General features: G+C 37.8%; 1 protein-coding gene across 1 annotated transcript; it reads right to left on the bottom strand.

Annotated features, from left to right (window-relative positions):
• Positions 1 to 3,081: 3,081 nt before the first annotated feature.
• On the bottom strand, positions 3,082 to 22,372 carry ATP6V0D2 (ATPase H+ transporting V0 subunit d2). Its single transcript, XM_075494883.1, has 8 exons — positions 22,243 to 22,372; positions 15,822 to 15,993; positions 13,753 to 13,931; positions 10,928 to 11,007; positions 8,981 to 9,058; positions 5,500 to 5,676; positions 4,044 to 4,121; positions 3,082 to 3,509 (listed from the first exon to the last, which is right to left on the bottom strand). Exons 1-8 carry the CDS (start codon positions 22,370 to 22,372, stop codon positions 3,348 to 3,350), a joined length of 1,056 nt encoding a protein of 351 aa, XP_075350998.1. The 3' UTR covers positions 3,082 to 3,347.
• Between the last annotated feature and the right edge of the window lie 1,668 nt (positions 22,373 to 24,040).

The raw sequence follows: 24,040 nt of genomic DNA, 5'->3' as shown, positions 1-24,040 counted from the left end.
TGCTGCTCAGCTGTTTGCGACCACATGGCAAGCACTTCAAGCCTGAGCTACAGCAAATGATGGGAAAAAAAGATTCACAGCTCTCAGAGCTCACCAGAGCTCATTCCTGGTCCTGCTCTTCATCTCTCATTGAAGACACAGGCAAAGGGGCATAGTCAGCATAATCATATTGAACAAATTTGTCTGGATAGGATTAGCCATTTAAGACTATGAACACAATTTCCTGTTGTTGAGAGGTATAAGGAAGAACAAGAAAAGTAGCTCATTGCCTCACGTTCCCCTGTCCTACAAATTGACATTATCATTAAGAAGTTAATGATGCTCATAGTAGTGATTCTGTGATCTGGACTTCCACTATAACATCTTATTAGAGATTATATATGACCATTTTTTTAACATATATCTGTCTATATATTTATACACCAGCATAAAGACTAACTTACTAACAAGAGAGTGATGTAAATTATATTATTTATAGTTGTCATGGTTTAACCCCAGTCAGCAACTAAGTGCCACACAGCTGCTCACTCACCGTCCCTGCCCCTGGTCGGATGGGGGAGAGAATCAGGGAAAAAAAGTAAAACCCATAGGTTGAGATAAAGACAGTTTAATAGGACAGCAGAGGAAGAGAAAGAATAATAATAACAATAATAATGATAAAAGAATGTACAAAAGTGATGGCCAATGCAATTGGTCACCACGCACTGACTTGATGCCCAGCCCGTCCCCGAGCAGCAATCGCTGCCCCCCGGCCAACTTCCCCCAGTTTCTATACTGAGCATGATGCCATATGGTATGGAATAGCCCTTTGGCCAGTTGGGGTCAGCTGTCCTGGCTGTGCCCCCTCCCAGCTTCTTGTGCCCCTGGCAGAGCATGGGAAGCTGAAAAGTCCTTGACCAGTGTAAGCACTACTTAGCAACAACTAAACCATCAGTGTGTTATCACCATTATTCTCATCCTAAATCCAACACACAGCACTATACCAGCTACTAGGAAGAAAATTAACTCTATCCCAGCTGAAACCAGGACAAGAGAAAAAGCTAGGTGTTTGGGGACTTGGAACTTTAAAGTCCTAATTCCTTTCTTAGCCTTTTGCTTCTTTTGCTTATTCTTAAATTTAATATAATCAACGCCTAGTACATCCTGTCCTTACTTCGCAAATATCTAGAAAGTTGTTTTGAAAAAAGCATCAATCAACGCTGATGCTGTCCTTTCCATAGTCTAAAGACCAGTTCTGCTGACAACACAGTCATGTAAGCTGCAATTCATGCTCATTTCTTTCTGAGCCAACAGTATCCACAGACTGTAGCGATAGCAGCTGCATATCTTCCCTGGCACAGAATGATTTAGGGTGGAGAACAGATTCTTTCCCCTTCAGATCACTTCGGAAAATACTTGGCAGAAAGCCAGCTGATTTGTGTTGTTCAAGTAGGGAGGGAGGTTTGATTTATCAGTACAGGAAAAGTATTCATGCACTGTGCTGAATTGTATGAATTCAGTTTCTGTGTCCCAGACCAGTTGACTTTGTTATTATTCTGCTCACAACAAATTTTTTTAATGCAATTACTAAAAAATGTAGAAAAATGCAAATTTGAGAGAAGGTAGCCCTATTACTTTCTTCATTGCAGTTTGTGATATAGTTTGTAATGTAGATAGCGATACAGGTGTGAACTGGAAAGCATTGGTCACAGATTAGGCTGGGAAATACAAATAAGAAATGTAAGATAGTAAAAGCAGTGCAAGGAAGCAACTACACATGTCAAAATGAAATTGCAATCCACAAATCTTACAGTTCAGTTTCCTTTTTCTTTTTTTTTAACCCTTCTCAATTACTAGATCTACTAAACAAAGAAGCCTCAATATAGAGATAAGATTTGTATTATTTCCTTATACACTTATTTCTTTTTAGGCAATTTTTCTAAATTCCTACTAAATTATTTCTAAAGGAAACTCTCTGAAAGTATATTTCAAGGTAATAATGTAAGGTTCTCTGTGATTCACAATAAAGCAAAATATTAAAAATCTCTCAATTCTCTATTAAATCAGTATGAGATGTTCTGGGATATAAGCCTTTGGTTACGTTTACAATTTAGGAACTGTGGTTTTAGCTATAAAAATGGTAACATTTTCTATTTTTTATATATGGATGGATGTGCACTTCTATATATTATAGAGAAAGGTATATTATATCTCAGTTCTTAAAACCATGATGCCTGAATGTTTTCCATAACTCTGAGGTGTTGACATTAGATATATTTTATTTTTCTGTCTACTCAGCAGGAAATGGATTTTATTTCTGTATCATATTACTGGAGGCATAGTCAGCTGAAGATTGAGATTTGCTGTTGTGCAGCCTGAAACTAAGGAGTCATGCAGAAAATCAGAGATAAGAGGGCAAATATTTTGAATGGAGTAGGAAGGCAGAATGTTGATATGGCTTTCAAAATCCTTCCTTTTTCTTCAGCAGAATTAATCTTGTCCTGCTACAATCTGGCTTCAACTGTTTGCTCTATTTTTAGTTGCTGATCTTAGCCAGGTCCTCAAATAGCTCAGAGCTGGTGGTGTTTGTGTCTGATGCAAAACCGATACAGACTTGGCTGGTATTTTCATTCATGTTTCATAATCTTCCCTAGTGCATACATGAAGACAGTGTCTTTGGTGTGCTGGGAGGAGATATTTTGTATTGCTGTGGAGTAGATCAGACACCTGTTGTTTGACACCGTGCTCCTCATGTGACCATAAAGGAATAAGTGAAAACATTTTCCTGAAAATGAAATTCCTTGTGTACATTTAGCTGCAGGGAGGTCTTACAGTTAGAAAAGTTCAGGAAGCTCTCTCTTGAGATTCCTTAAGGGGACTCTCAGTGTAACCCTAACGTTTCTCTCTTATTTGTGTGTTAAGTCCCTCATACAATCTTGTATGCCATGAAGAAGTCCATAAGTGTAAGACAGCAGTAATGGTTTAGTTGGCCCTTTGAGAAAACTGTTAATTCAAAATTAAGCCATTAAAGAACTTTTCAAATGTCATTGATAGAAAGCTTGCTTCCACAAAAGAGAAAGAATATATATGTCAGACCTTGCAGGGAGTTTTTATTGATCAATTAAATTAAAATGGGCACAGTGGGGAACAAATCTACCAACCAAAACTATGAATAAGCCTATTAATATTTCCTTATAAAGTACTCATATCTGTAACTACATTACTTTTTCTTACACTGCTGTATATAAGGAGGATCATTAATACAATTTAAAACATCTGATAAGAATTAACGTTTGAAATAAGATTTTTCTTCTTTTCTATGAAAGAATGCATCTTTTCAGGCATTGTAGGATTATACATTCTCAGATTTAGAAAATCGGAATGTAGTTGTTAATTTTGGTTCTGTGTCTCTGAGAAATGCATTCAGCAATCCATACAATATTCCTGCATTCTTGTTCCTTTAACTTTACATAGGCATAAAATACTCCAAAATGAAACTGGTTGTTGAATGCAAGCACATTCAGCTTTACCTGTGGAAAAGATGAAACAAGTGTTATGATAAAATATTAAAGAAGGCAGATGTGATTTTTATATGGTAGCTTTTATGATCAGGATTTCTATGTAACTTTGCAACCATGACTATATTTAGGAGTCTTTTGAGTATAAATATAATTGAAATGTCATCTCTGGATTAATTTTGGTAATAGACTACAGCAACATTACAGGTAAGTAAAAGACAGTGGTGAAATAACTTCTTCAGTAGACTATTCAAAAGCAATTTCATTAAGCAGTTTACATGACAAGGCTTTTGGATAGGCTATCAGGGTTGACATTTCTATAACTAGTCTTCAGAAGAATGTCCTGGGATTTATTTTATTTAAAAAGGTAAATCCTTCCATTTTAATTCAGCCAAATGTTGACAGCCATAGAAATACTGTGTTCTTGAATACAAAGCTGAAGGATGCAGTATAGTAGGATCAAAAGCCTAGTACCTCATTCTTGTTTTAAGTGTTATTCGAGGTGGGTAACTTTCATTTTGATATTTTAAGGTTGGAAGCTCTTACCTCATGTTCAAAAAATGCATCTTCCAGTGTCTTTTCTCCAGTGCCACTCCCTACACCTTCAAACACAGCCTTGTATTCCTAAAAGCATAGACAACCACCCAATGGAAATAAGGTACTTTTGCATTCTGTGCAGCACAGATACATTACTTTATTAATTAATCAATCTATGTTAAGTAATCTTTCTGTATAGAAGAATTCATGTATAGATTACAGTTCTACATAAATCAAAAGTTAAAAGCATATAGTCAGCAAAAGAAAGAAAAATCACATTTGTTCTTGTATTTCTTACTGACATTTCCTACAACTTAAAGTAATTTACTGAAGGCACTGAAAGAGACTTATTGTAGAATGACACATGACCTTTCACTCCTTTGGACAGAGAGCACTCAACTTCTTGTGCAAATAGTATCCATCAGAGCCAGAGCTGTAAATGGAGCCAAAACCCTGAACTCTGATCCTCACATGGCTGCTCATTTTATTTCCAGTAGTCAGCTAGATTTGCTTTATCTGCATTAATATTGTATCTAAATCCATTAGTCTGATATGTTATCCTGGAATATTCTGCACAGATATATTTGACTTCATTTCTTACGTGTTACATTTCTGTGTAATTTGCTTCTCTGTGTATTTGTTTTGTTTTTCCTATAAAGTAGCAGTGCAGTATAGGTCTAGTACGATGGTTCCCGTATTCATCTAAATATCCCACCATCACATGAATAGACTTGCTCTGTACCACATTGACATGGTGACATGTGCTTTTAACATTCTGCTTATGCACAGGAACAGATGTGCATCTCCAGCTTTGTTTCTTCTGTGGAAGAAGCAGACCAGACATCATTTTGTTTTGTGTACCTACTTGGAGGTAGCTTAAATATTATAGGTAGTCAGAGTACCACAGTTAATTCATAGAGCAAGTGTTGCATGTTGGTTCATCTTTAATAACAGCACCACTCACATCAATATTAACAACTTCATCTACTTCTTTGATTCAATCAGTGATTTAGAGAAAACTTTTCAGAAGGGCATTTTTATGGTACTCTAGCAATAAATCAGGTTTGCACTCATCTGTGACATGAATTGTTTGGTCAGCTCATTTGAAAATGACTTATGCTTTTGCTCCAAAATCTTGGAGGCAGCAACTGTGAAGTGAAACTCACTTGGGGGAGGGTTAATGAAGTAGGAAGAGTTTTGTTTACTAGAATGTGATTTGGTCTTATTTAAACATCATTGTAAGAGGAACTTTGTATTGCACTAAGGTGATAATATACCTTATGTCTTCATATCAAAGGCCTTTGATTCCATATACTTCTTTATGGGATCTTTTGTATCTTCAGTGATTTTTTTTCTCTCTCAAAAATGCTTTTAACTTATGTGAATACTCTAAAATTTTTCTGACATCAGGAGATGTTAAGTATTTGTATTTTGGCTTTTTGTTTTAAGAAATTAGTTTACATACTGCATAGTAATCTGCAACACACTTCACTTGCTCGTAGTCATCTGCATTGGCCAACAGGTGTAAGCCTTCTGGATGCAGTTTTCCACAGGTTGGATACAGCTTCTCTCGGTCATCTTTACTCAGCTCAGTGCCAAATGAATTAATGGTGATGATAAAGGCACGTCTGTCTGCTTCAAACTTAATATGCAAAACAAAGAATAAAGAGGTGTTATTAAGAGATCTTATTCTAAATTAAGGTGGGGATATGGTTTTTTTCAGTAAGCTAAACTATGGAAACTTAAAAAAAAAGTGGACTTCAGAGCATTAGAAACATACCTTATTTAAAAAATTGTAGATCCTTATTTGCAAATACTTGTTAAATTTTAACTAGAAGATCAAACAGTGTTTTGCAAGCACAGCTTTTATTCTGTGATTTTCGTACTGAAAATATAATCTCTCCTACTACCTCATTTCCCTACTTAGTTGCCCAGATGGTAACAACAAAAAAAGTCCTCACACACCCTTCTGAAGTTATGAAATAATATTCTTATAAATAATAATAATACAGGAAAGGACCAAGAATCAATATTACTGTCTGGGGTAACTCAGAGTGCTGTTGAGAGTAAAGGTTGAATGGAAATTCTGAAAAAAAAAACCACCCACCCAACCTCTGAATGCACATATTTAAAACGGTAATTTAATAAGGTGGAGGGGGCTGTTTACTTGCCAAGTTAAAGTTTTCAAGTGTTTCAAATAACAGTTAATTTTTAACGCATAGAATCAAGGGCTGTATTTCTTCTTCTAGGTTTAGATGCCTGTAGTATCTGTATTTTCCCTGCAGCAGTAGACTGAAAGTCATTCTAATGTCTAGATCTCAGGTTGTTCTTTTGTACAAGGCAAAATTTCACTTGCCATTCTTACAGTATGAATTAAAAATGTTATGGTAAATAAAAATAATCTTACTCAATTCTGTCTGATTTAAATCTTTTCTTCTGTCTTGAGATCTAAATTGACTGTGGTTTTATTTCTTTCCTTTATTACTTGTTTTCTTATTGTAAGAACAGCAGAGCCCTTGCTTATTGCAGGGATTATGCAGGAAAATCTTCCAAGTGAAGCATACACAGTGTATGCACATTTTAGGCAGCTTGCAAAATTTCTTATTCTCTGAATTTGTGAACTGTTCTAAGCAGAAAGGTACTCTTTTCTGTTGAATAATAAGACTGCAGTTGCAACACAGTTCTACAACTTTAGCAATTAAGCACATATTCATAGATCCTGCTCCTGTGTACTGGAACACACTGTAACAGGGACCCAGCTACCCTTTGGCACTGACTTCAGAGTAAGGAAAATGAGTAAACAATAGAGAAATAATGAGAAGAAAATAAGTGTGCTTGAAAAGATTTCTAGCTAATGAATAACAGGGCCAAATTTCACTTGCCTTATTAATATGAACAGGTATAGTGAAACTGTTTTGGAAGGATAAATGCTTTGGGTTTTTTAACTTGTTAAAGCCATGTAGAATCTAGCTGTTAGATTTGTAATATTTTATTGGGAAAAAAGCATGCTCAGATGCAATTGCAACTAATGCTAGCAGGTTTGGCGCCTAATTCTCTGGCTCCCAGTTTGAGAAAATTTGCAGGATCAGTCCCATCCATACAGACCTCTCAGTTCATCAAATTATTGGCACATGAGGTTGTCCATAGTGAGTAAGGCCATGAGGCAGTTACTTGGTGACTTGGGCCATTTGATGGCTGCAGGTAGAGGTGGAGTCACAGGGTGACCGTTTTCTAAGTGCTTTAGTTTCCATAGGGGAAACTGAAGTAGCATGTCTGCTGCTTGGGAGTTAGCATGGGGCCCTAACAACAGGCACAGCACTCGCTGCAGTGCAGTCCTGCAGTTTCTTGCCAGATGCAGGGTTAAACATGCAACGTTTGTTGTCCATGGTGGAAGAGACATCGACAGTACTTTTAATGTGGCAGGTTGGCACTGTGACTGCCGGTCAAGGAGTTGGGGAGCTAAATACCTCAGCCTCATTCTGATAGGGTCAGGTTGGTAGTCTTACATATAAGATTACAGAATAAATAGCAAGTATTCTTTTGAATAATTAAACTTTGGCTTTTTGTGAATTCAGCCATTAGCAACCTGTGTGTGTCTTCAGATTATTAAAATGTTATAGAAAAGGAAATCTTCTACAGAAAAGTTTATCCTCCTAGCTGATTGACATTAGACAGGGATTTTAAAGAAGCTTATCACAGACCAAACTGTTACAACTGGTATAAAGAGAGTTTTACAACATGCTTAAACTAATGTTGGTAAGTAATCTTCTCTCAGCATGAATTTCTAGCTAAAAATGAACTTTCTGAAAAATCTGAATCCCCTGTGGAAAATGTCTTTACCTCTGCCAGCCAAACTCTTGATTTTTATATTTCAGAAAAGAATAGTCAAAATACTTAATTTCTAGTCAATTTAACTTGATTAAGAATATTTTCTTTAGAATATAAACTGAAACATATGACCTGGTTAAATAAAATATGAAATTGCATTCCCTTTTAGGACATTGTTTCGTAAGACGTAATTTAGGCTCGTTCTTCCTTCAGGGGTGAGCTCCCAGGGTTATTGTCTCTCTCCTATAATGCAGACTTTTAGTATGATGTCATCAGAGCTCAGTGAATTTTGTTCAGTCAGTTTCCAGGGTATAAGTTTTGCTTATCCAGAAAAAAAGACTCCTGGAATCAAATGAGTGATCTGGCTCTCAAACTCTGCAAAGAATTGTGATAAACCATGTGAAAAAAAAAATGGAGCTGAATGCTGAGAACTCAATTTTAGGAATTTCTGTATCTTTTATTACAATAACAGCTATAAATTATCATTCACTATGCTGCAGGTGTACTTTGGGGAGGAGGACATTAGGAATTTTGTATGGCATGGAAAAAATAAATATTGAATTCTTCTGATTTGAGACAAAAATAAAACATGTAATGTTGGACTTTTCTGTATAACACTAGTTCCAAAGGTCACTCAAGTCTAACTTCAACCATTAATTTTACTAGGAGAGTAAACAAACATAATAGTGCCATGAAGCTTAAAGATTATTGATTAGTAAATATACAGTAATGCCAGACCTTAGCTATCCCAAATTTAATTTGGAGCTAGGAGGTGTAAGAATAATCCACTTTTTTAGTTTTTCTACATAATACAGAAAAATTTTAAGGGGCAACAGTTTGAGATTAGTGAACCGTTTATGCTCTCTATTATAGAAAAATATTAACTGAGGCTAACTCCTCCCCGGTAATGGACTAGCTGCTTCTCTAGTCAAGAGGTAAAAGTCATCCTAGAATAAAGTGTTTATTACATCTTAGAAAAACAGTTATTATTCAGAGGAAAAGCAAACATTTGAAAAATAACTTTGCAAATGGAGACAGAAGGAACAGGAAAAACAAAGTAACCTAATTATGAAAACATTGTGGAGTACTTTCATGTACAAAGACTGAATTTTTCTTACCTCGAGAATAGGTCTCATGATTTCTGCTGTAGTACCACCTTGTTTTTCACAAAACTTATAGAACGCCTCAAGATAAGACTACATAAAGAAGAAGAGAAATGTTTTAAATGCTACTTAAGACCTGGACCAACACAGCACATAGTCATGAACTCATTTTTAAATACTTCCATTAACTTTGATAATTCTACCTATGAATTTAAATTCGAGTATGTGCTTAATTACTTTGCTGGATTGAAAGTTGAAGTAATAAAATGCAAATGTCTTGTTATTACAATATGGGTTCAAATGTTTTTAAAAACTGTTATAGGACAAATATTATGTTTTCTTTGCTCTCTAAAGAAGGAACTGCTTGAGCTCCATTGATCTTCCACTGCATAGTAAGCAGATAGGTGAAGGAAACTCTGCATTTATAGTGTGGAGGAGGGGATTTGGGAATATGCCATGCCTATTGGGCCAGCACTATGAGGATACGCAAACTAATCCCTACTGCTCTACCCTGAACCCTGGATTAGGACAAGACAGAACAGCAGACAAAGCTTCTGTAATACTGGACTGCAGAGCCCTCTGGTCTATTAAGGTTTCTGGCCTTTGCACCCATTTCAAAATACCTGTGCAGGAAGGACCCTAAATATCTCAAAGATGCTATTCCCCCTGCCTCTCCATCCCCCAAAATACTGTCTTAGGGAACATTTGTGTTATCAAAATGCATTTGATACAACTTCACACAATCTTGTTAAAAGAAGCTGTCACTAACTATGCAATTAAGTGAATTTTAAGTAGAGACATCTCAAGGGGGATCTGCTGCATGGGATTATGCGTTAGGTTCTGTATAGTGCTGTCTGATAGTAGAGCTGAAACATAATTGATCACATTGACAGCTGAAGGAGAGGAGACAGGATATATAAATAATTTAGAAGTGTTTGCAGAATGATCCCCCTGATACTTAGAAGAGAAGAAAAAACCCAAAAAAATAGATTTAATAAGTGTAAATGTATGGTTATCCACACAGGATATAAGAATCAAATCTGTATGTTATCAAATGGAAAAAGAGTGTCTAATAGTGTTTAGTAGTACTGTGAAAGAGTTAAAATACTTGGACATAACTGGTATTGTTTTGAATGAGAGGAAGTAGCAGAATATTTAAGAATCAAATACTGGCTTGGGAATTTACAAATATCATTTATAAGACAAACGAAGAATTTTTTTTCTTTCCCCCTAGTGCAATCAGATCACTGTAAGAATAATTCCTGCAGTCTGGGGCATCCACTGTGCAAGAAAGGTAACAAAGAATTTGGAGAGAATGTGCCAGGAGGAACCATTAATGGAATGAAATATGTGTAGCCTTTAAAGAGACCATCCTAAGAATATTGACCTGTGTGCTAATATTTGTAAAGTACTTTGAAAATGCAAGGCACGTTAGATGCATATTCTTACAGCAGTGTGCTGTAGCAATGGTAAAGATAATTTAAAAAGGAAGAAAATTATACAAAACCATTTAGTAAAAAAAAATGTTGGCTAGAATTGAAGCAATTAGACCTTTTCAAATCACATCTACCTTTTATAAATAAAAATAAATGTTAGCCAAAAGGCTATCTAGGCTCACTTAGGAGCTAACAGTTCTTTGGCATTTGGTGGATAACTGAGTTGTTCATAAACAAATGCATCTGGTTATTAGCCTGACATCTTAAAGCATTTTCATTAATGAGATATTAAATTAGAATTTGGATGCAGACCTAAAATTTGAAAACTCTCCAAACAGTGGAGTAGAAATGAAAGGAGCTGGATTTGATTCCTGGACTTGTCATCAACCAGGTGACCTTAGACAGCTTGCTTTATCTCACCATGCTTCTGTTTCCCCATTCAGAAAACAGGGTTAATGATACTGACCTCCTTTTCTGAGACACTTTGAAAAACCCCAAGTATTATCGTTATGTTGCAAGAACTTGCCTTGTACAGCTTGTTGCGCATTATTTCAATGTTCATTTCATCCAGGTCATTTTCAGACAAGCAGTCTTGAAAGAAAGCAGCTGAAAGCAGAGTTTATTATATTGCAGTGTAAATCTACATCCTGATAATATGCATCTCTTGTCTATTGCCATTCACCAGTGTGTGAGCAAGGGTCTGAGGTTTCTGTTGTACAAGAAAGAGTGATATAACAGAGAGGAAAAGAAATCCTCTTGATTTCCCCCTTATCCTCCTCCTCCCTCCTTTTTAATGAGAATCTGCTGTGAGGGGAATCAATCAGTGCCACAGCCAGAGTCCACATCTCCAGAGACAATCAGATGAGAAATGCTAATGATGAAAGCCCTAATCTTCTCTGAAGTATATGGTTTGGGCATTAGGGAGATTTTCTAGTGAGGAACATGAAAGATAATTTTTGTCTCAAATCATGCAGGTATTCTGCAATTTTTAAGAAGAATTCTCTTTCCTATTTTCCCTCTTCCTCTTTGGGTATGTCTATAGTGGGGGAAAGGCAACAGGTTGCAACTAGTAAGGGGCACAAGCTTTGACCTTGACCATCTGTGCTTCCAGGTCCTCTGCAGAACTGGCTAAAGAGCAAGCTTTTGAACAGGGAGGCAGAGGATGAAGTTCATTTGTGCAGCTGGACCACTTAAAAATACTGTATCCATAACCAACAAAAGCATGCCAGTGCCTCACTGTTCCTAAGCTATGTCAGTGGGACAGACCAGTGCTGCCTGACAGAGTGTTGTCTCAGACAGCGGCAACGGGAGATGGTATTTAAAGAGAGCATGTGAGCCTGGCTGTGTTTTATGGCCTTCTCCCTCCATACTCTCCCAGTGTCCGGTTTTTGGATGAACAATATTAGAGGATGTAGCCCTGACAGTTCCCTTCAGTATCTCTTTGTAGATCCATTGACCAATAATTTGTCCCATCTTTTTAAAAATCTGATACTACTCTCTGCTTATACAAACTTATTTAGCAAAAAAAATTCCAGAAATTTACTACCAGCTGTGTAAAAAAAAAAAAAGTTTTATTTTAGCTGTTTTAAAACTAGTTTCCTGCTGGGATTTGGTCTTCTAAAAGACTTGGTAAGCAACAGTTTGCAGCTCACTGTGGACAAACCACTGCCCTCAGGACTTTGTAAACTTTGTCCATATCTCTCTTTAGCCTTGTCCTCTCCAAACTGCAGCCGGCCTTTTTAGTCTGTCCACACTCGGCAGCACTATCCCCTTGTTCATTTTAGCTGTCCTGCTCTGTACCTTCTCTGTTTTCACTGTACGGGGTGCCGGTGCCCAGGTGCTGGCAGTGGAGGGCTGCAGAGCAGCCTCTGTGAAGGGAGGCCAGGGCTACCCCGTGACGGACACAGCCGGTTCCAGCCATCTCCAATGGACCCACCACAGGGCACAGCTGAGCCCCTCAGCCGAGCTGGTGGTGCCTCTAGGAAAATATATTTAAGAAAGGGCAAAAACCTCAGGATGTAGAGAGGAGGAAGGAAAAAAATTTTGAGAAACACCAAGGCCAGAGGAGGAGGAGGAGTCACTCCATGGCGCTGGAGCAGGTACTCCCTGCTGCCTGTGGAGGACCTGCGCTGGAGCAGATACTCCTGACAGGAACTGCAGCCCGTGGAGAGCCCATGCCAGGGCAGAGGATAAGTGTGAGGAGGAAGGAGCGGCAGAGAGAAACCGCCACAACCGACTGTAAACTCCCCCCGCTCCTTGTGCCTCTCATTGCCTCTCCAAAGGGACCGGGCGCAGCCTGCAGTGAGAACAAGGGGGCAAAGGAGAGGAGCCTGGAGCAAAGGAGTGGGAAAGGGGGGAGGAAAGGTGTTCTCCCTAAGTTTGTAAATGTTTGTTTCTTTCTGTTTGTTTGTTTGTTTCCTAAGGCCTGAATCAGTAATTAAATATATTAGTATTAATCAACAATAAATTAAGTTCATTTTCCCCAAGTTGAATCTGTTTTGCCTGCAACTGCACTTGGTAGGTGACCTCAACTCACAAGCTCCTTTTCTTCCCCCCCTGTTTTCTCCCCACATTGTGCTGGGGGCAGGGGTTGAGTGAGTGGCTGGGTGGGAGTTTGGCTTCTGTCTGGGGCCAACCCACCATGCCTTCTTGAGAAGCAGAACCCAAATCCGCTCACAGTACTCAAGCTGAGGGCACACAGTGGTTTCATATATGTTCAAATCCATCCAGTTCCGTCTTATTCTCAGTACCCTTCCCAGCAGTGCTCCACAGCGGGTTAGTTTTTGTTTGTTCATTTGGCAGCTGCAGCACATTGAGCAGAGTTTCATCCCAATTTCAGAATGCGATGTTCCCAGGCCTCGTTCTGTTTTGCTTTTAGATTTAGTTCTTCAAAACAGGGATTTTCTCTGTGTTTGAATCATGCCCAAATCCCAAGAGGGAATCTAGGTTCTACCACAACATCTAATATTTATTAGTAACTGTCTGCTTCTTGATCCTTAGTGAGGGATAGGCAAGATTTCATCTTACATTTTTTAAGTATAGATGCAGGTGTTGAAATAAAAATCTAGATGCTCTGAATCAGTGTCTACTTTGGGTATAAAAGATATCTATTACACTTCTTGAGCAGCATGTTTTCTTTGTGTCTGCTACCCAAGGTTGATATAGAAGCTGTTAATAAATGTTACTAGAAAATGTCCTGAACACCACTTCAGAAGTGCTTGATCCACACTTCATGTTTTGTGTTACCAAAACACAGCATATCCAGTGGAAAACATGCTACTCTGAGACATTCTTAAGAATACAGGATGAGTAGTTTCAAGAAGCAAATAAGAAATAATTTAGTGTTCCTACCTAATGGTGTGTCAACCAGAATTGCATTGAACAGCTCAGTGGGGTTTGAGGCAATGCTGACTGCTTCCATTTGCTCAAAACTGCCCAGTGGATGGCACTTGGGAACAAGTTCAGCTATGGGCCGCTGATGTAATGTACCAGTTATTAAAAGAATTACGTTGTCAATCATGTAGCTGTATCTGTATTTGAAAGAAAAAGTGAAAGAAATTAACTTTATAATGAATTTTCCTTTGAAAAAATACAAACCCAAGATTTTTGAAAATTAGTAATAATACTAAAGTCAGAAATGACCACAGTATTTGTAGGTTTGTACATTCACTCTGCATCAATATCTCATTTATCAAAAACAAACAGAGGTTTTTAAATAGCAAGTAGGTAACACACAGTATTAATTTTGAACACATGACTGAGTTTGGGAAAGAGACACTTTTAAAGAAGGGAAAACTGAAACATGAATATAATAAGCATAACAGCTGTGAAATGTAGATTCACTGTAACAAGTGACAATGAGTGGTATCAAAAAGTAAATCACCTGAGCTAGCAGGTTCTCTAGTGTGGGATTTTGTTATTTCATATAGACCATCTGAACAGAGAAATGCATGGGAATCTTGGCACTAAAACTGCAGAATTCATGCAGATAGACCAATCTTAGGGCTTGCTTCTCACTCAACTTTAAACATCCTGCCATGAGGAAACTAAGAACAGGTTCTCACAGATTTCTTTATTGCTAGAAATTTTCATTTCAGTAGAAGTTTTTTATCAGCTTCTTACTAGTTTTACTGTCGGAGAGGCTGATGATAAGCATTTTGTCAGTGACTTGGAAATTTGAAAGCTATTCCCTTGGGATGCTTATAACAAGGCTGCCAGTCCTCAGCTTGCATTGTTGATTCAGAACACAGCTAGAGACATATAGGAATTAATATGATCTTACACAAAATCTGGGAGTGGGCTCAGGGATCTGCTGAAATGTAGTTCAATGATTTAATAGTTGGATTAAATATCTTAAACTAGTATCTCCATTATTAAAAAACAACAGTGTGCAGAGATTGTGTATACACGTGTACACATGCATGTCAATCAGTGTGAGAAAAGAGCTACCATAATTTTCATATTTTCACTTTCATTTCTCTGAAGCAAAAGGTAAACATTGTATGCCTCAGGTCACAGCTGTCCTAGGGCAGCCTTTAAGATCATGTTGATATATTCGCCTAAAAGTGGTCAGCTACACTTGACACCCGCCCCCCCCCCCAAAAAAAAGATACTTTGTTTTGCTGTTATGATAAAAATACTCCTTAAAAGTAAGCTGAACAATCTAGTGTTCTTGTTATAATACATTAAAAAGATAAGATCAAGGGGCATAAAGAATTAGATAAAATATCCTGCTGGCATTTCACTAATCCATGTTGTTATACTGTTGTAAAGCAGATCCTTGCTTTTAACGTTAAGCCATTAATTGACACGTTTTAGCTGTTTATAACTGTATTGAGATCAGAACTTTCTCTTCATCTGGCATCAAACAGCACTTGTAATTTTTAAAAAAGCTACTTGGATCTAAGTATCTTGCTATACACAACAAAAAGGTTTCTGGTTTTAATGTTCAAATGGTATAAAAAATATGGGAGGTGTATGATATGTTGTCTTTCCCCCTTTAAAAAAAGCCTGGAACTTGCCACGTGCCTAGGAATTAAATCACTGCCCTCTACATCATGAAATTGCTAATCTTGCATGAGTCACCCCCACAAACTTTAGTTTTGCAAGTTCTTTGACTTAAATGATGTTTGAAAATCATAACCATTTTTCTCAATCATGTCTACCACTCCTCCTCCCACTGTACACAGAAAAAATCTGCTTGTGTTCTAAAATAAGTAGTTGCAAAGACAACAGTTCTTCATATATATATTTTCAGAACTTATATTAGCAAATAAAGTATGTAAATGTTGCAGTATAAAAGTAATTTTGCTATTTTTGAAACAATAGAAATGCAAGTACTATGCATTTACACTGGTTTAACTTGTAGCTGTGCTTTTGCTTTAATTCTGTGTGGTAAGCTATGTGGTAACATTACTTACGTGATAAAATTCAGAAAAGTGGCAAGCGGTTCAAAAGCATGGTTTCTAAAGTAATGAAATTCTGTGAGTAGTTTTGCTTTCAGTTTATCATCGATGGTGGAAATAGTGAGAGGGCCAGTTTCGTTAGCCAAGAAGTTGCCATAGTCTGTAGTCTGTAGATGTAACTTCAGATCTGAAATTAGATTCAAGGAAGATCATGAGAATAAACTGTCGTTATATTGTCTACAAACCAAACCAAAAAGCTTTGAAAATGTTCATTTCTAACATTATATTTTCATACTAAGGGTCTGATCATACTCTACTGAAAAGGTTTTGCCATAGATCTATCATAGAGTAAATGTGTAATTACTGCAAATTTGTACTGCCTTACTACCAGTAAGACTTACTGCGTGCCACAGGAAAGCACAAATAATTTACACCTTTGTCAGAAGTTTCACTGTCAGCTTTAGTTTCCAGCCACACCAGGCACAGTGTTAACTACTGCTGTCCCGAGCCCCTTCCCAATCAGGTTTGTTCAATGTTTTGATTTCTCTGATTTATTCAGGGCACCACTCTTGCACCATTATAATATGTCAGTTACTTTGTCTCCTGCATTCCTATGGACTGTTATGCATCAATAGGGATCATCCTTTAACTTTGTTAAGACCTTAAATTTTCATATGAAACATTTAAATCCCAAGTAAGACTATAATCTTATGTTATCAGGCTGCCCGAAGAAGAGGAGAGAACACATCTTGCCTGGCTCAGATTCTGAGCTCCAAATGGCTTCTGCAGTGGAGTACTTGAAAGGGCACAGTTACACTCTCTTAACGTTTCTGGTTTGGCTTTGTCTGATTTGTGGCTGCTACTATCAGATCCTGAGAAGCTGTTCCAGAAGCTTGGGTTATCATGACATATTCTGTCTGAGCTCCCGACCTTGATAACTGAGGAAAATGGGTTGATTAAACAACAAAGTTGGAAGAAGCTTTCGTAATATCAGAGAATTCATTTGACAAATTTCCTCTGCTAGCTATTCTCCACCATGAGGCAAAAGTAAGGATTTGAATCAGTTCTTAGTGTTCAAAGCAGTTTAACATTTCCTTTTAGAAAAGCCTCTGCTATAATGCATAATTATGTTCAAAGGCTATATTAAAACTACTGTAAATTATAGATCGGGATAATGTTATATGGTTTGGGCATTCATAATGATTAGATTTCCAGGTAAAATCTGAAGTGATATTTAGGGAAAAGGACAGCAATACTCCCACTGACTGAAAAAAAACCGTGTACCTGTAAGGGAAGATAATATGCAGTTAGAAAGGTGTGCTTTTATCAGCATAGTACCTACTCTTTCCTAGTTCCCCATGTCTATACTTTCTTAGTATGCAATAAGGTTGCCTACACTGAGACTTAAAGCAAAAGAGCTAGTACATTGCAAATTCAAACTCCTACGTCTAGCACTCTAGCTTACTGAGACAGATAACCCTCAGAGTTTTCTCTGCAGTTTAGCTGCCACTCGAGCTCACTTTAGCAATTACATCGACAGACTCTTGGTTAGGACAGCCTTACTCAGCTAGCTCTCTGGAACTGTTAGCATTTCTCTAGATCTTCCTGCAATAGACTGAAATTATGCTAGCAGTGTAAACTAATTGCTTCTTAAAATTATATAGGTTGTCACAAAACCGTTGACAAAAGAAGCAGAGGTAATTGGTCTTCCAATGGTCAGAGCCAGATACTAAGAAATAGTCATAGTTTCAGTAAAGACTTCCATATAGGAAGAAGAAAGAGAATCCAAATATGAAAAAAGAAAACCACTTAATTCAAGAAAGAGAGAAAGGTAAGAAAGATTAAGAGATTGTTGTGGTTTAACCCCAGGCTGGTTAAATAAATAGAAATACTGAATTATGCCCAGAAATGAGTCTGAATATGTAAGACAACTTTAAAAAAAATCACTAATATTTTCATATAACATCTACATTTCCTGTGCAAACTGATTTTTATTTTCTCTTTTTATTGCAAAGAAGGTAAAAATCCTTTGCATATGGTGGGATTAGATAATACTACCTCGTTACATGCAGAGAGCTGAATTCCAGCTTTCCTCAATTCCTCTTCAGACAAACCACTGATAACTACCTTGACTCACACTCTGTAAATGCACTCCGAACACAGTGGTTTTCAGAGGTTTAGTACCTAAAGCAGACTGCAAAACCCAAGTATCAGCCCCAAGTACTGACCATTCTGAAGTGTGTTTAACATCATCATGAGATGAACAGAAAACAAACCCAACTGATTGATAGTAGTTTGACAAGGCTGTGTTACCTTCCTCAGTTCCCTTATTGACTGAGTGGCTTCAAAATCCATGCCCTAATGTATAGCGTGAAAAATATTAGCTGTAACACATTAAATAGCCCCACCTGGCTCTCAAAAGCTATGGAGGAAATACTACGCCCAGGAATATTGGATTTATGACCCCGTCACTTCCACAGCCTGCTTTAGAGAAGTATTTACTCTAAACGATTTAATAAATGCCAGCATGCATAGTGTGTGTAAGAAACAATATTCAACCCTATCTCATGGCCTTGGCCAAAACAATTGAGAAAAGAGTCATCCACGAGCTCCAGTACCATGTAGCATCAATCAGGAATGTCATGATCAGAGTTCACACCATGACAGAGTTCAGTGCAGCTCAGAGACTGCTCTGCTGGTCTTAAATGATATTGTCTTGGCTGTTGGCATAAATAAGACCTGGGGACTAACACAGTTAGACACTTGTACTAGTAACGTGACCTGCTAACTTGGCAGGACTAGATGGCTGGGCATTACAGGGGCTTCAGACATTCCTGTTCACCAAAACTTTTTAGTGATGGTAGCTGCTCCTTTTCTCAGGGGCTCTTGGAGACCTACACAAGACCCTGGGCTTTTCAGCATGTCCACAAGATCCCTAGGAAAGAAAATTCCTGTATTTCAGCTGTCAGTATTTTTGGCATCCATCTGCATCATGTATTTCCTCATACAATTATATGCAGGAAAATCATATGTAGGAAATGTATGACTTTAAATAATGTGATTTTAAATCACATGATTTTACTTACAATTGAACAGCGACCAAACACAATTAACAGTATGCCTAAAGGGAATTAACGCACAGAGGGAGACGAGTTTAAGATGAATGCGGTTAAGACAGGAATGACGCTGATCAGAAAGAAGGAAGATTGCAAGAACTTGAACAAAGCGTTAACCTGGTCTCTCGGCATCAAGCACATGGAGTCTTGTCTGACTCCTCACTTTGATAGCCAACTACCCCCACTTTTCAGTTAAACTGTTATTTCAGCCACCACGTGCTGGCGTGTCCTGGCTCTGGCAAGTTAATTGAACTTATTCCAGTAATGTTGGTGGGAGCAGAGCTGGGCTGCTTGTTCTTCTGTGACCTAGTCTCCCTTCTGGAGAGCAGTAGTCTTTCCATCACACAAGAAAGCAAGGAAAGAATAAAGCGCTGAATTTACGCCCCCCCCCCCCCCCATTCTACTTCAAAGACTGTCAGCAGGGTTCCTCTGAGGACCCCATTCCCCTGAAACAGATGATGACATAGGGCCAAACTAGTAGCATGCTGTGTTTCAGAGGTTTCAGCCAGTGTTGCAGCCCACAAGGTAGCTCCATGGAAATTATAATAATTCAAACAGGCCCAAAAGGATGTTTAACAAGAGGCCTCTTCTCTCTGTGTGGCCCTGAATTTAGAGGACACAGTGGTATTGTAAATCAGTTAGCATCCTCCTTTTTTTCTTTCCTTCTCACTGTTATACTTACTCTGTGATTATCAAGCAGATGTAAAGCACTAACCTACAGTTTTTCTTGTGGTTCTTCTGTCCTGACATTATGGTTTCCCCTCTAGAGGTATCAAAACCACTTTGAAATTAAAAGATCTTTTTGATTCTATTTATGGGTTACTTGGGGTTGTTTTGATTTTGTTTCTACTTGTTTGGTTTAGCATATTTATAATACTTTTAACTTAGGCCAGTTTTTGTGGTGTGGTGCTATGCCACAGAATGCAGAATGGCGTAAGCTTATTACCTTCTAATGTGAAGACATGAACTGAAGGCACTATTGGACAGGCACAATAGTACTACAGTACAAATCCACATGCTGGATCTTTTAATTGGAAACAAAATACAATGTATGCATAAAGCTCCATTTTTGACTTTAGAGGTAAGGGTCTGTGGTTTTGGTGCACTGTACACTGGTGGTGCAAGTTCAATATTACAGCATCCTATATGTGTAGAGAGAGAGGTGTATTTAGCCTCGTGTACAAACACAATACTTCTCATATTTTCATTATAAATAATACATTTGGTAGATAACTGGTGGGAATCTGTTAGCTGTCTAAAAGAAGTAGAAAATGTTACAATGGAGAAAGAGGTGTAGCTGAATAGAGAAAAAAGGGAATTGGTAGTGGGTGGTAGAGATGCGCGTGTAGGCAGGCCTTGATGAAGGCTGCTGCTTCCTTTGCTGAAATAATTTGCATTCTAAAATTGAATGATCATTAGAAAGAAGACAGTTCAAAAATAAAGTCATTGTTCTTTCTACTATAAATCTTACTCAGAAAAGGATTTTATCTCTCTATTGTGATCCGTCCATCTGTTGCATGCTCTTAATAATGTTGAACGTTTATATATCTAAGAAAAGTTTGAAAACTACATCCTGGTTGTAAAAAACTGTCTTGTAGCATGACTTAAAATTTAGATAGTTTTTCTTAACTATTCTTAACTTAACATGAGCAACTATTCTTCTGGGAATGATAAGGGAAATCCTTTTTTCTTGTATGTTTTAAAAAATATTTAAACCTGTATATTTTCATCTTATTCAGAAGTAACCAGGATTTTATGGGTATTATTTTTTCTTCATGGAGCCTTTGATGACATCATTTATTGAGCTCCTCAGCAGAGGCAAGTGGAGTAAGAGCAAGGTTTAATAATTCCATTATTCTGTCCTTTGTGTCTTTTATAGATGTTTGAAACTCTGTTAGCTTTTTCTGAAGTATGTACATTCATGGAGCAGGACTTTTTGACTTCAACAGTTAAATACAATATCAAGGGTGTCTGTAGAATATTTAAGTTGCATAGATCACAACTGCTGGTACAAACAGGCTACAGAAACTGTTGGTTTTGTCCAGCTGACATAAGGAATGGATTTCAGTCCTTGGAGTAAGTGTATACATGTGTTCTGTGTGTCTAAACTGCTATTGTATGAAATGCAGAGCTGATACAGCTCTCCAGCTTATCAGCTGAAGTAGGTGCATGCACTTGGTCAGTTGAATAGTCTCTAGATCCCACTGACTGTACTGACAATCTCTTCTTTAACTATGAGAGGAACTTTATCCTGCTGACAGGTAAATACCTACAGGTATCTATTTAAATGTAGTTGTTTTAATCTGCAAGATGAATGGCATGCAACCTTCCCAGAGTTATGTTGTTATTATATTAATAGTTTAGACAGCCTCAAAACTCCATCGTATATGGGAATCATCAGGTTCTGCACTTCTCATTTCCCCAAATCCATTACTGCATATACAAAGTAACCAATGCTTAAAACAGAGTGAGCTTATTATTTCTCCTTGTCCCTTTTTCAAGTGAATCTGATATACTGCATGTTATAGAAATTATTTCAGTGTACAATCAGAGCTTTTATTTGGAGTCAGGGAGCGAAAGTTTATGTTCCTTTAGAAAGGTCATTTTTTTTCTGTCGCATTTTTTTCCTGCCAAATGTCTAGAGGTATGTCATATGATTCTTTGTACAAGTCTGTCTTCATCAGGCTGTGACCAGTCTTGGCCACAGAAAGCTGTTTTGGAAACTAATGTGTGTTCTCTTTATTACTGTGGCAAAGTCACCTTGAAAAAAGCTTTTTTTTTTTTTTTTTTTTAAAGCTTGAGAATAGTTCAGTTTTATCTTTGTGAAGTCTAGTTTTCTCTTCCTGGTAAGTAGAATGTTCCCCACTGCCCTAAAACTCATGAAGTAATGAAGTACTAAAATTATATCTTTTATAGAGAAACTCATTGCCAAATGGTAAGCTTTTAATAAGATTTTGTGAACTATTTTATCCAACTGAAATGATACGAAACTTCTATACTTGAACAGTTCTATAGCATGGTTAAAATCTGTGAGAAGGTTACCAATCTCCATAGGAACTCTATGGATGATATTTCCAAACTTTATCAGTAAACTAGAAAATCCCATCATCTGGATTGCTTTGCAAATCACAGTCTGTACAATCCTAGGGTAATTTCTATGGAAAGCTATTAACTTAAATATGAGAACAGTTCTTTAAAGCACATCAAGGTTATCTCTGGTTTTTAAGATAAGCTCTCAATACTTCAGTCTTTTACCTTCCCTTCTTCAAAGGTCTAAGCAACACTATTTCTTTCCAAATAAATTAAACTAGCAGACTTACCTTCTAGTGTCTCGCACTGTGCTAAATTGATGTAGTCTGCACTTGTCAAGATCCCGGCTTTGAACCCTCGGACCAGACCCTCCAAATAGCCATGGTCTACATTGAAGTAAAACTCTGAGTATCCCGGCATGGAGAAAAGGAGACTTAATCTCTCTGCTGGATACTTGATGGTACTGAATATTTGCCACCAACTGGTTTTGTCCTCTTTGGAAGGAGTGACAAATAGTCACTGATTTCCTGCCAGCCTATGATTGTGTTTTACCAACTGGTTTCTTCCTGTTTCTTGCTCCTAGCGTAGTTCCAGTATAGTTGATGCTTACACAACAGCCAGCCAGCAAATCCCACTCCCTCCTGTCAGAGCCAGAAAATGAACCTATTATTGTTGAAAGAGAAGCCAAAGAGGAAGTATAAGATTTAACCATTGCTTACAAAAATGCTCTGTACTGATTGGAGAATGGGAAAGCATATTACAAAGCTTGATAGCATTTTCACATTTCTTGAATGTATTATAAAAAGGAAGTTATCTGTGAATATCTACTGAAAAAATATTTCTGCACTAAAATGGTGGGCTGTGGTAGAACACAGCCTATTCAAGGAACTAGGTGGTTTTTTAGTGTCTCTGTATACCTTTTTTTTTTAACATTTTTGATTGCTGGAAATTTTCTGCTGCTCATCTCTATCAATAAACATGTATACGAATTATAAGAACCTTCTAATAATTACAGTGAACATTAGATCATGCCCATAGGTGAAAGGTCTTTGAAGAGTTTGACTTTCACTGTCCTTTAAAGTGAGTATCCAGAACTTACCTCAAAACTATAGTTTGTCCAAGTTCCAATCAAAATACTCTGGTTATATTCACTAAGATGTGGAAATAACTCATATTTTTCCTCTTACAAAATGAGGATTGTAAAATAGGAATCTTGATTTCAATAATGCAGATTTAGAGCCTTTTTAGACTTCCTGATTTTGATTAAATTTAAACTTGAAACTGCTAAATCTATCAGTGACTTTTATATTGAACTGTTAAGTCTGCTGCCTTTGAGATTTAGGTGCCCCAAAGCTGACAGTTCAAAGTGGCTGTGCGTCTATAATCAACACAGAAAGTCCTTTTTCTCCCTAAATTCACTGGTGTATGCAACACATGTCTGCAAGCTTTGCTGGAAGGGAAGGTCTTATCACACTCTAGGTGATATTTAGATATGTAGTTCACTGGAACTCGGGAATGTTGCAATGGAGGGTTGGAGGGTTAACACCAGCAACAGAAACTACAACAGCTGTCTGCCATCTGCATCTCGACACTTAGACTCAGTTTTCAGTGCTTTGAACACATTTGGTGTATTGTGTTGGCTGAAGACATGCGGCTTGGCTTTTCTATTGATCCCTTGCGCTGAAATGTAGCTGCAGCGAGAGTTGTGAGTTGGCAGCCATGAGGACAAGGCTGCGACTATGAGACTTTCATCCCTATCCTGGGAGCTGAGAGACTGATGACAGCTTGGTACTCACCAGGTGATTCCTGTCTATACCGCCTCGCTCCTGGCCACAGCAAGGCTTTGGAGGCCATACAATGAGACATGAGGTGCCTGGGTGTTTGCTGCCCAATCAGCCACCCGCTACCTCCTCTAGGAAGAAGGTCATTAGCTAGCTGGCTTCTTGGCTGGCTGGCCAGGAGCCTCCACTGGGCAAGAAGTGGCCACGAGCCACCGGGCAGGCCAGGCTCAGCCAAGGCACTAATACTACTGCACCTTGAGGGTCAAATTAAAATTGTCTCAGGCTGGTTATTACCACGCCTGTAACC

Source organism: Mycteria americana, chromosome 2 (genome assembly GCF_035582795.1).
Source record: "Mycteria americana isolate JAX WOST 10 ecotype Jacksonville Zoo and Gardens chromosome 2, USCA_MyAme_1.0, whole genome shotgun sequence".
Lineage (NCBI taxonomy): Eukaryota > Metazoa > Chordata > Aves > Ciconiiformes > Ciconiidae > Mycteria > Mycteria americana.
The sequence above is the reverse complement of the archived record's forward strand: the minus strand, read 5'-3'. Positions and strand labels throughout refer to the sequence as shown.

Excerpts from the sequence above, each read along its gene's own strand:
- ATP6V0D2 (XM_075494883.1), bottom strand. The coding sequence starts at position 22,372 with ATGCCGGGATACTCAGAGTTTTACTTCAATGTAGACCATGGCTATTTG. Across the intron at positions 15,994-22,242 it reads ACAGTGCGAGACACTAGAAG|ATCTGAAGTTACATCTACAG; the intron begins GTAAGTCTGCTA and ends ATCTAATTTCAG. Across the intron at positions 3,510-4,043 it reads ATGCATTTTTTGAACATGAG|GTAAAGCTGAATGTGCTTGC; the intron begins GTAAGAGCTTCC and ends TCTTTTCCACAG.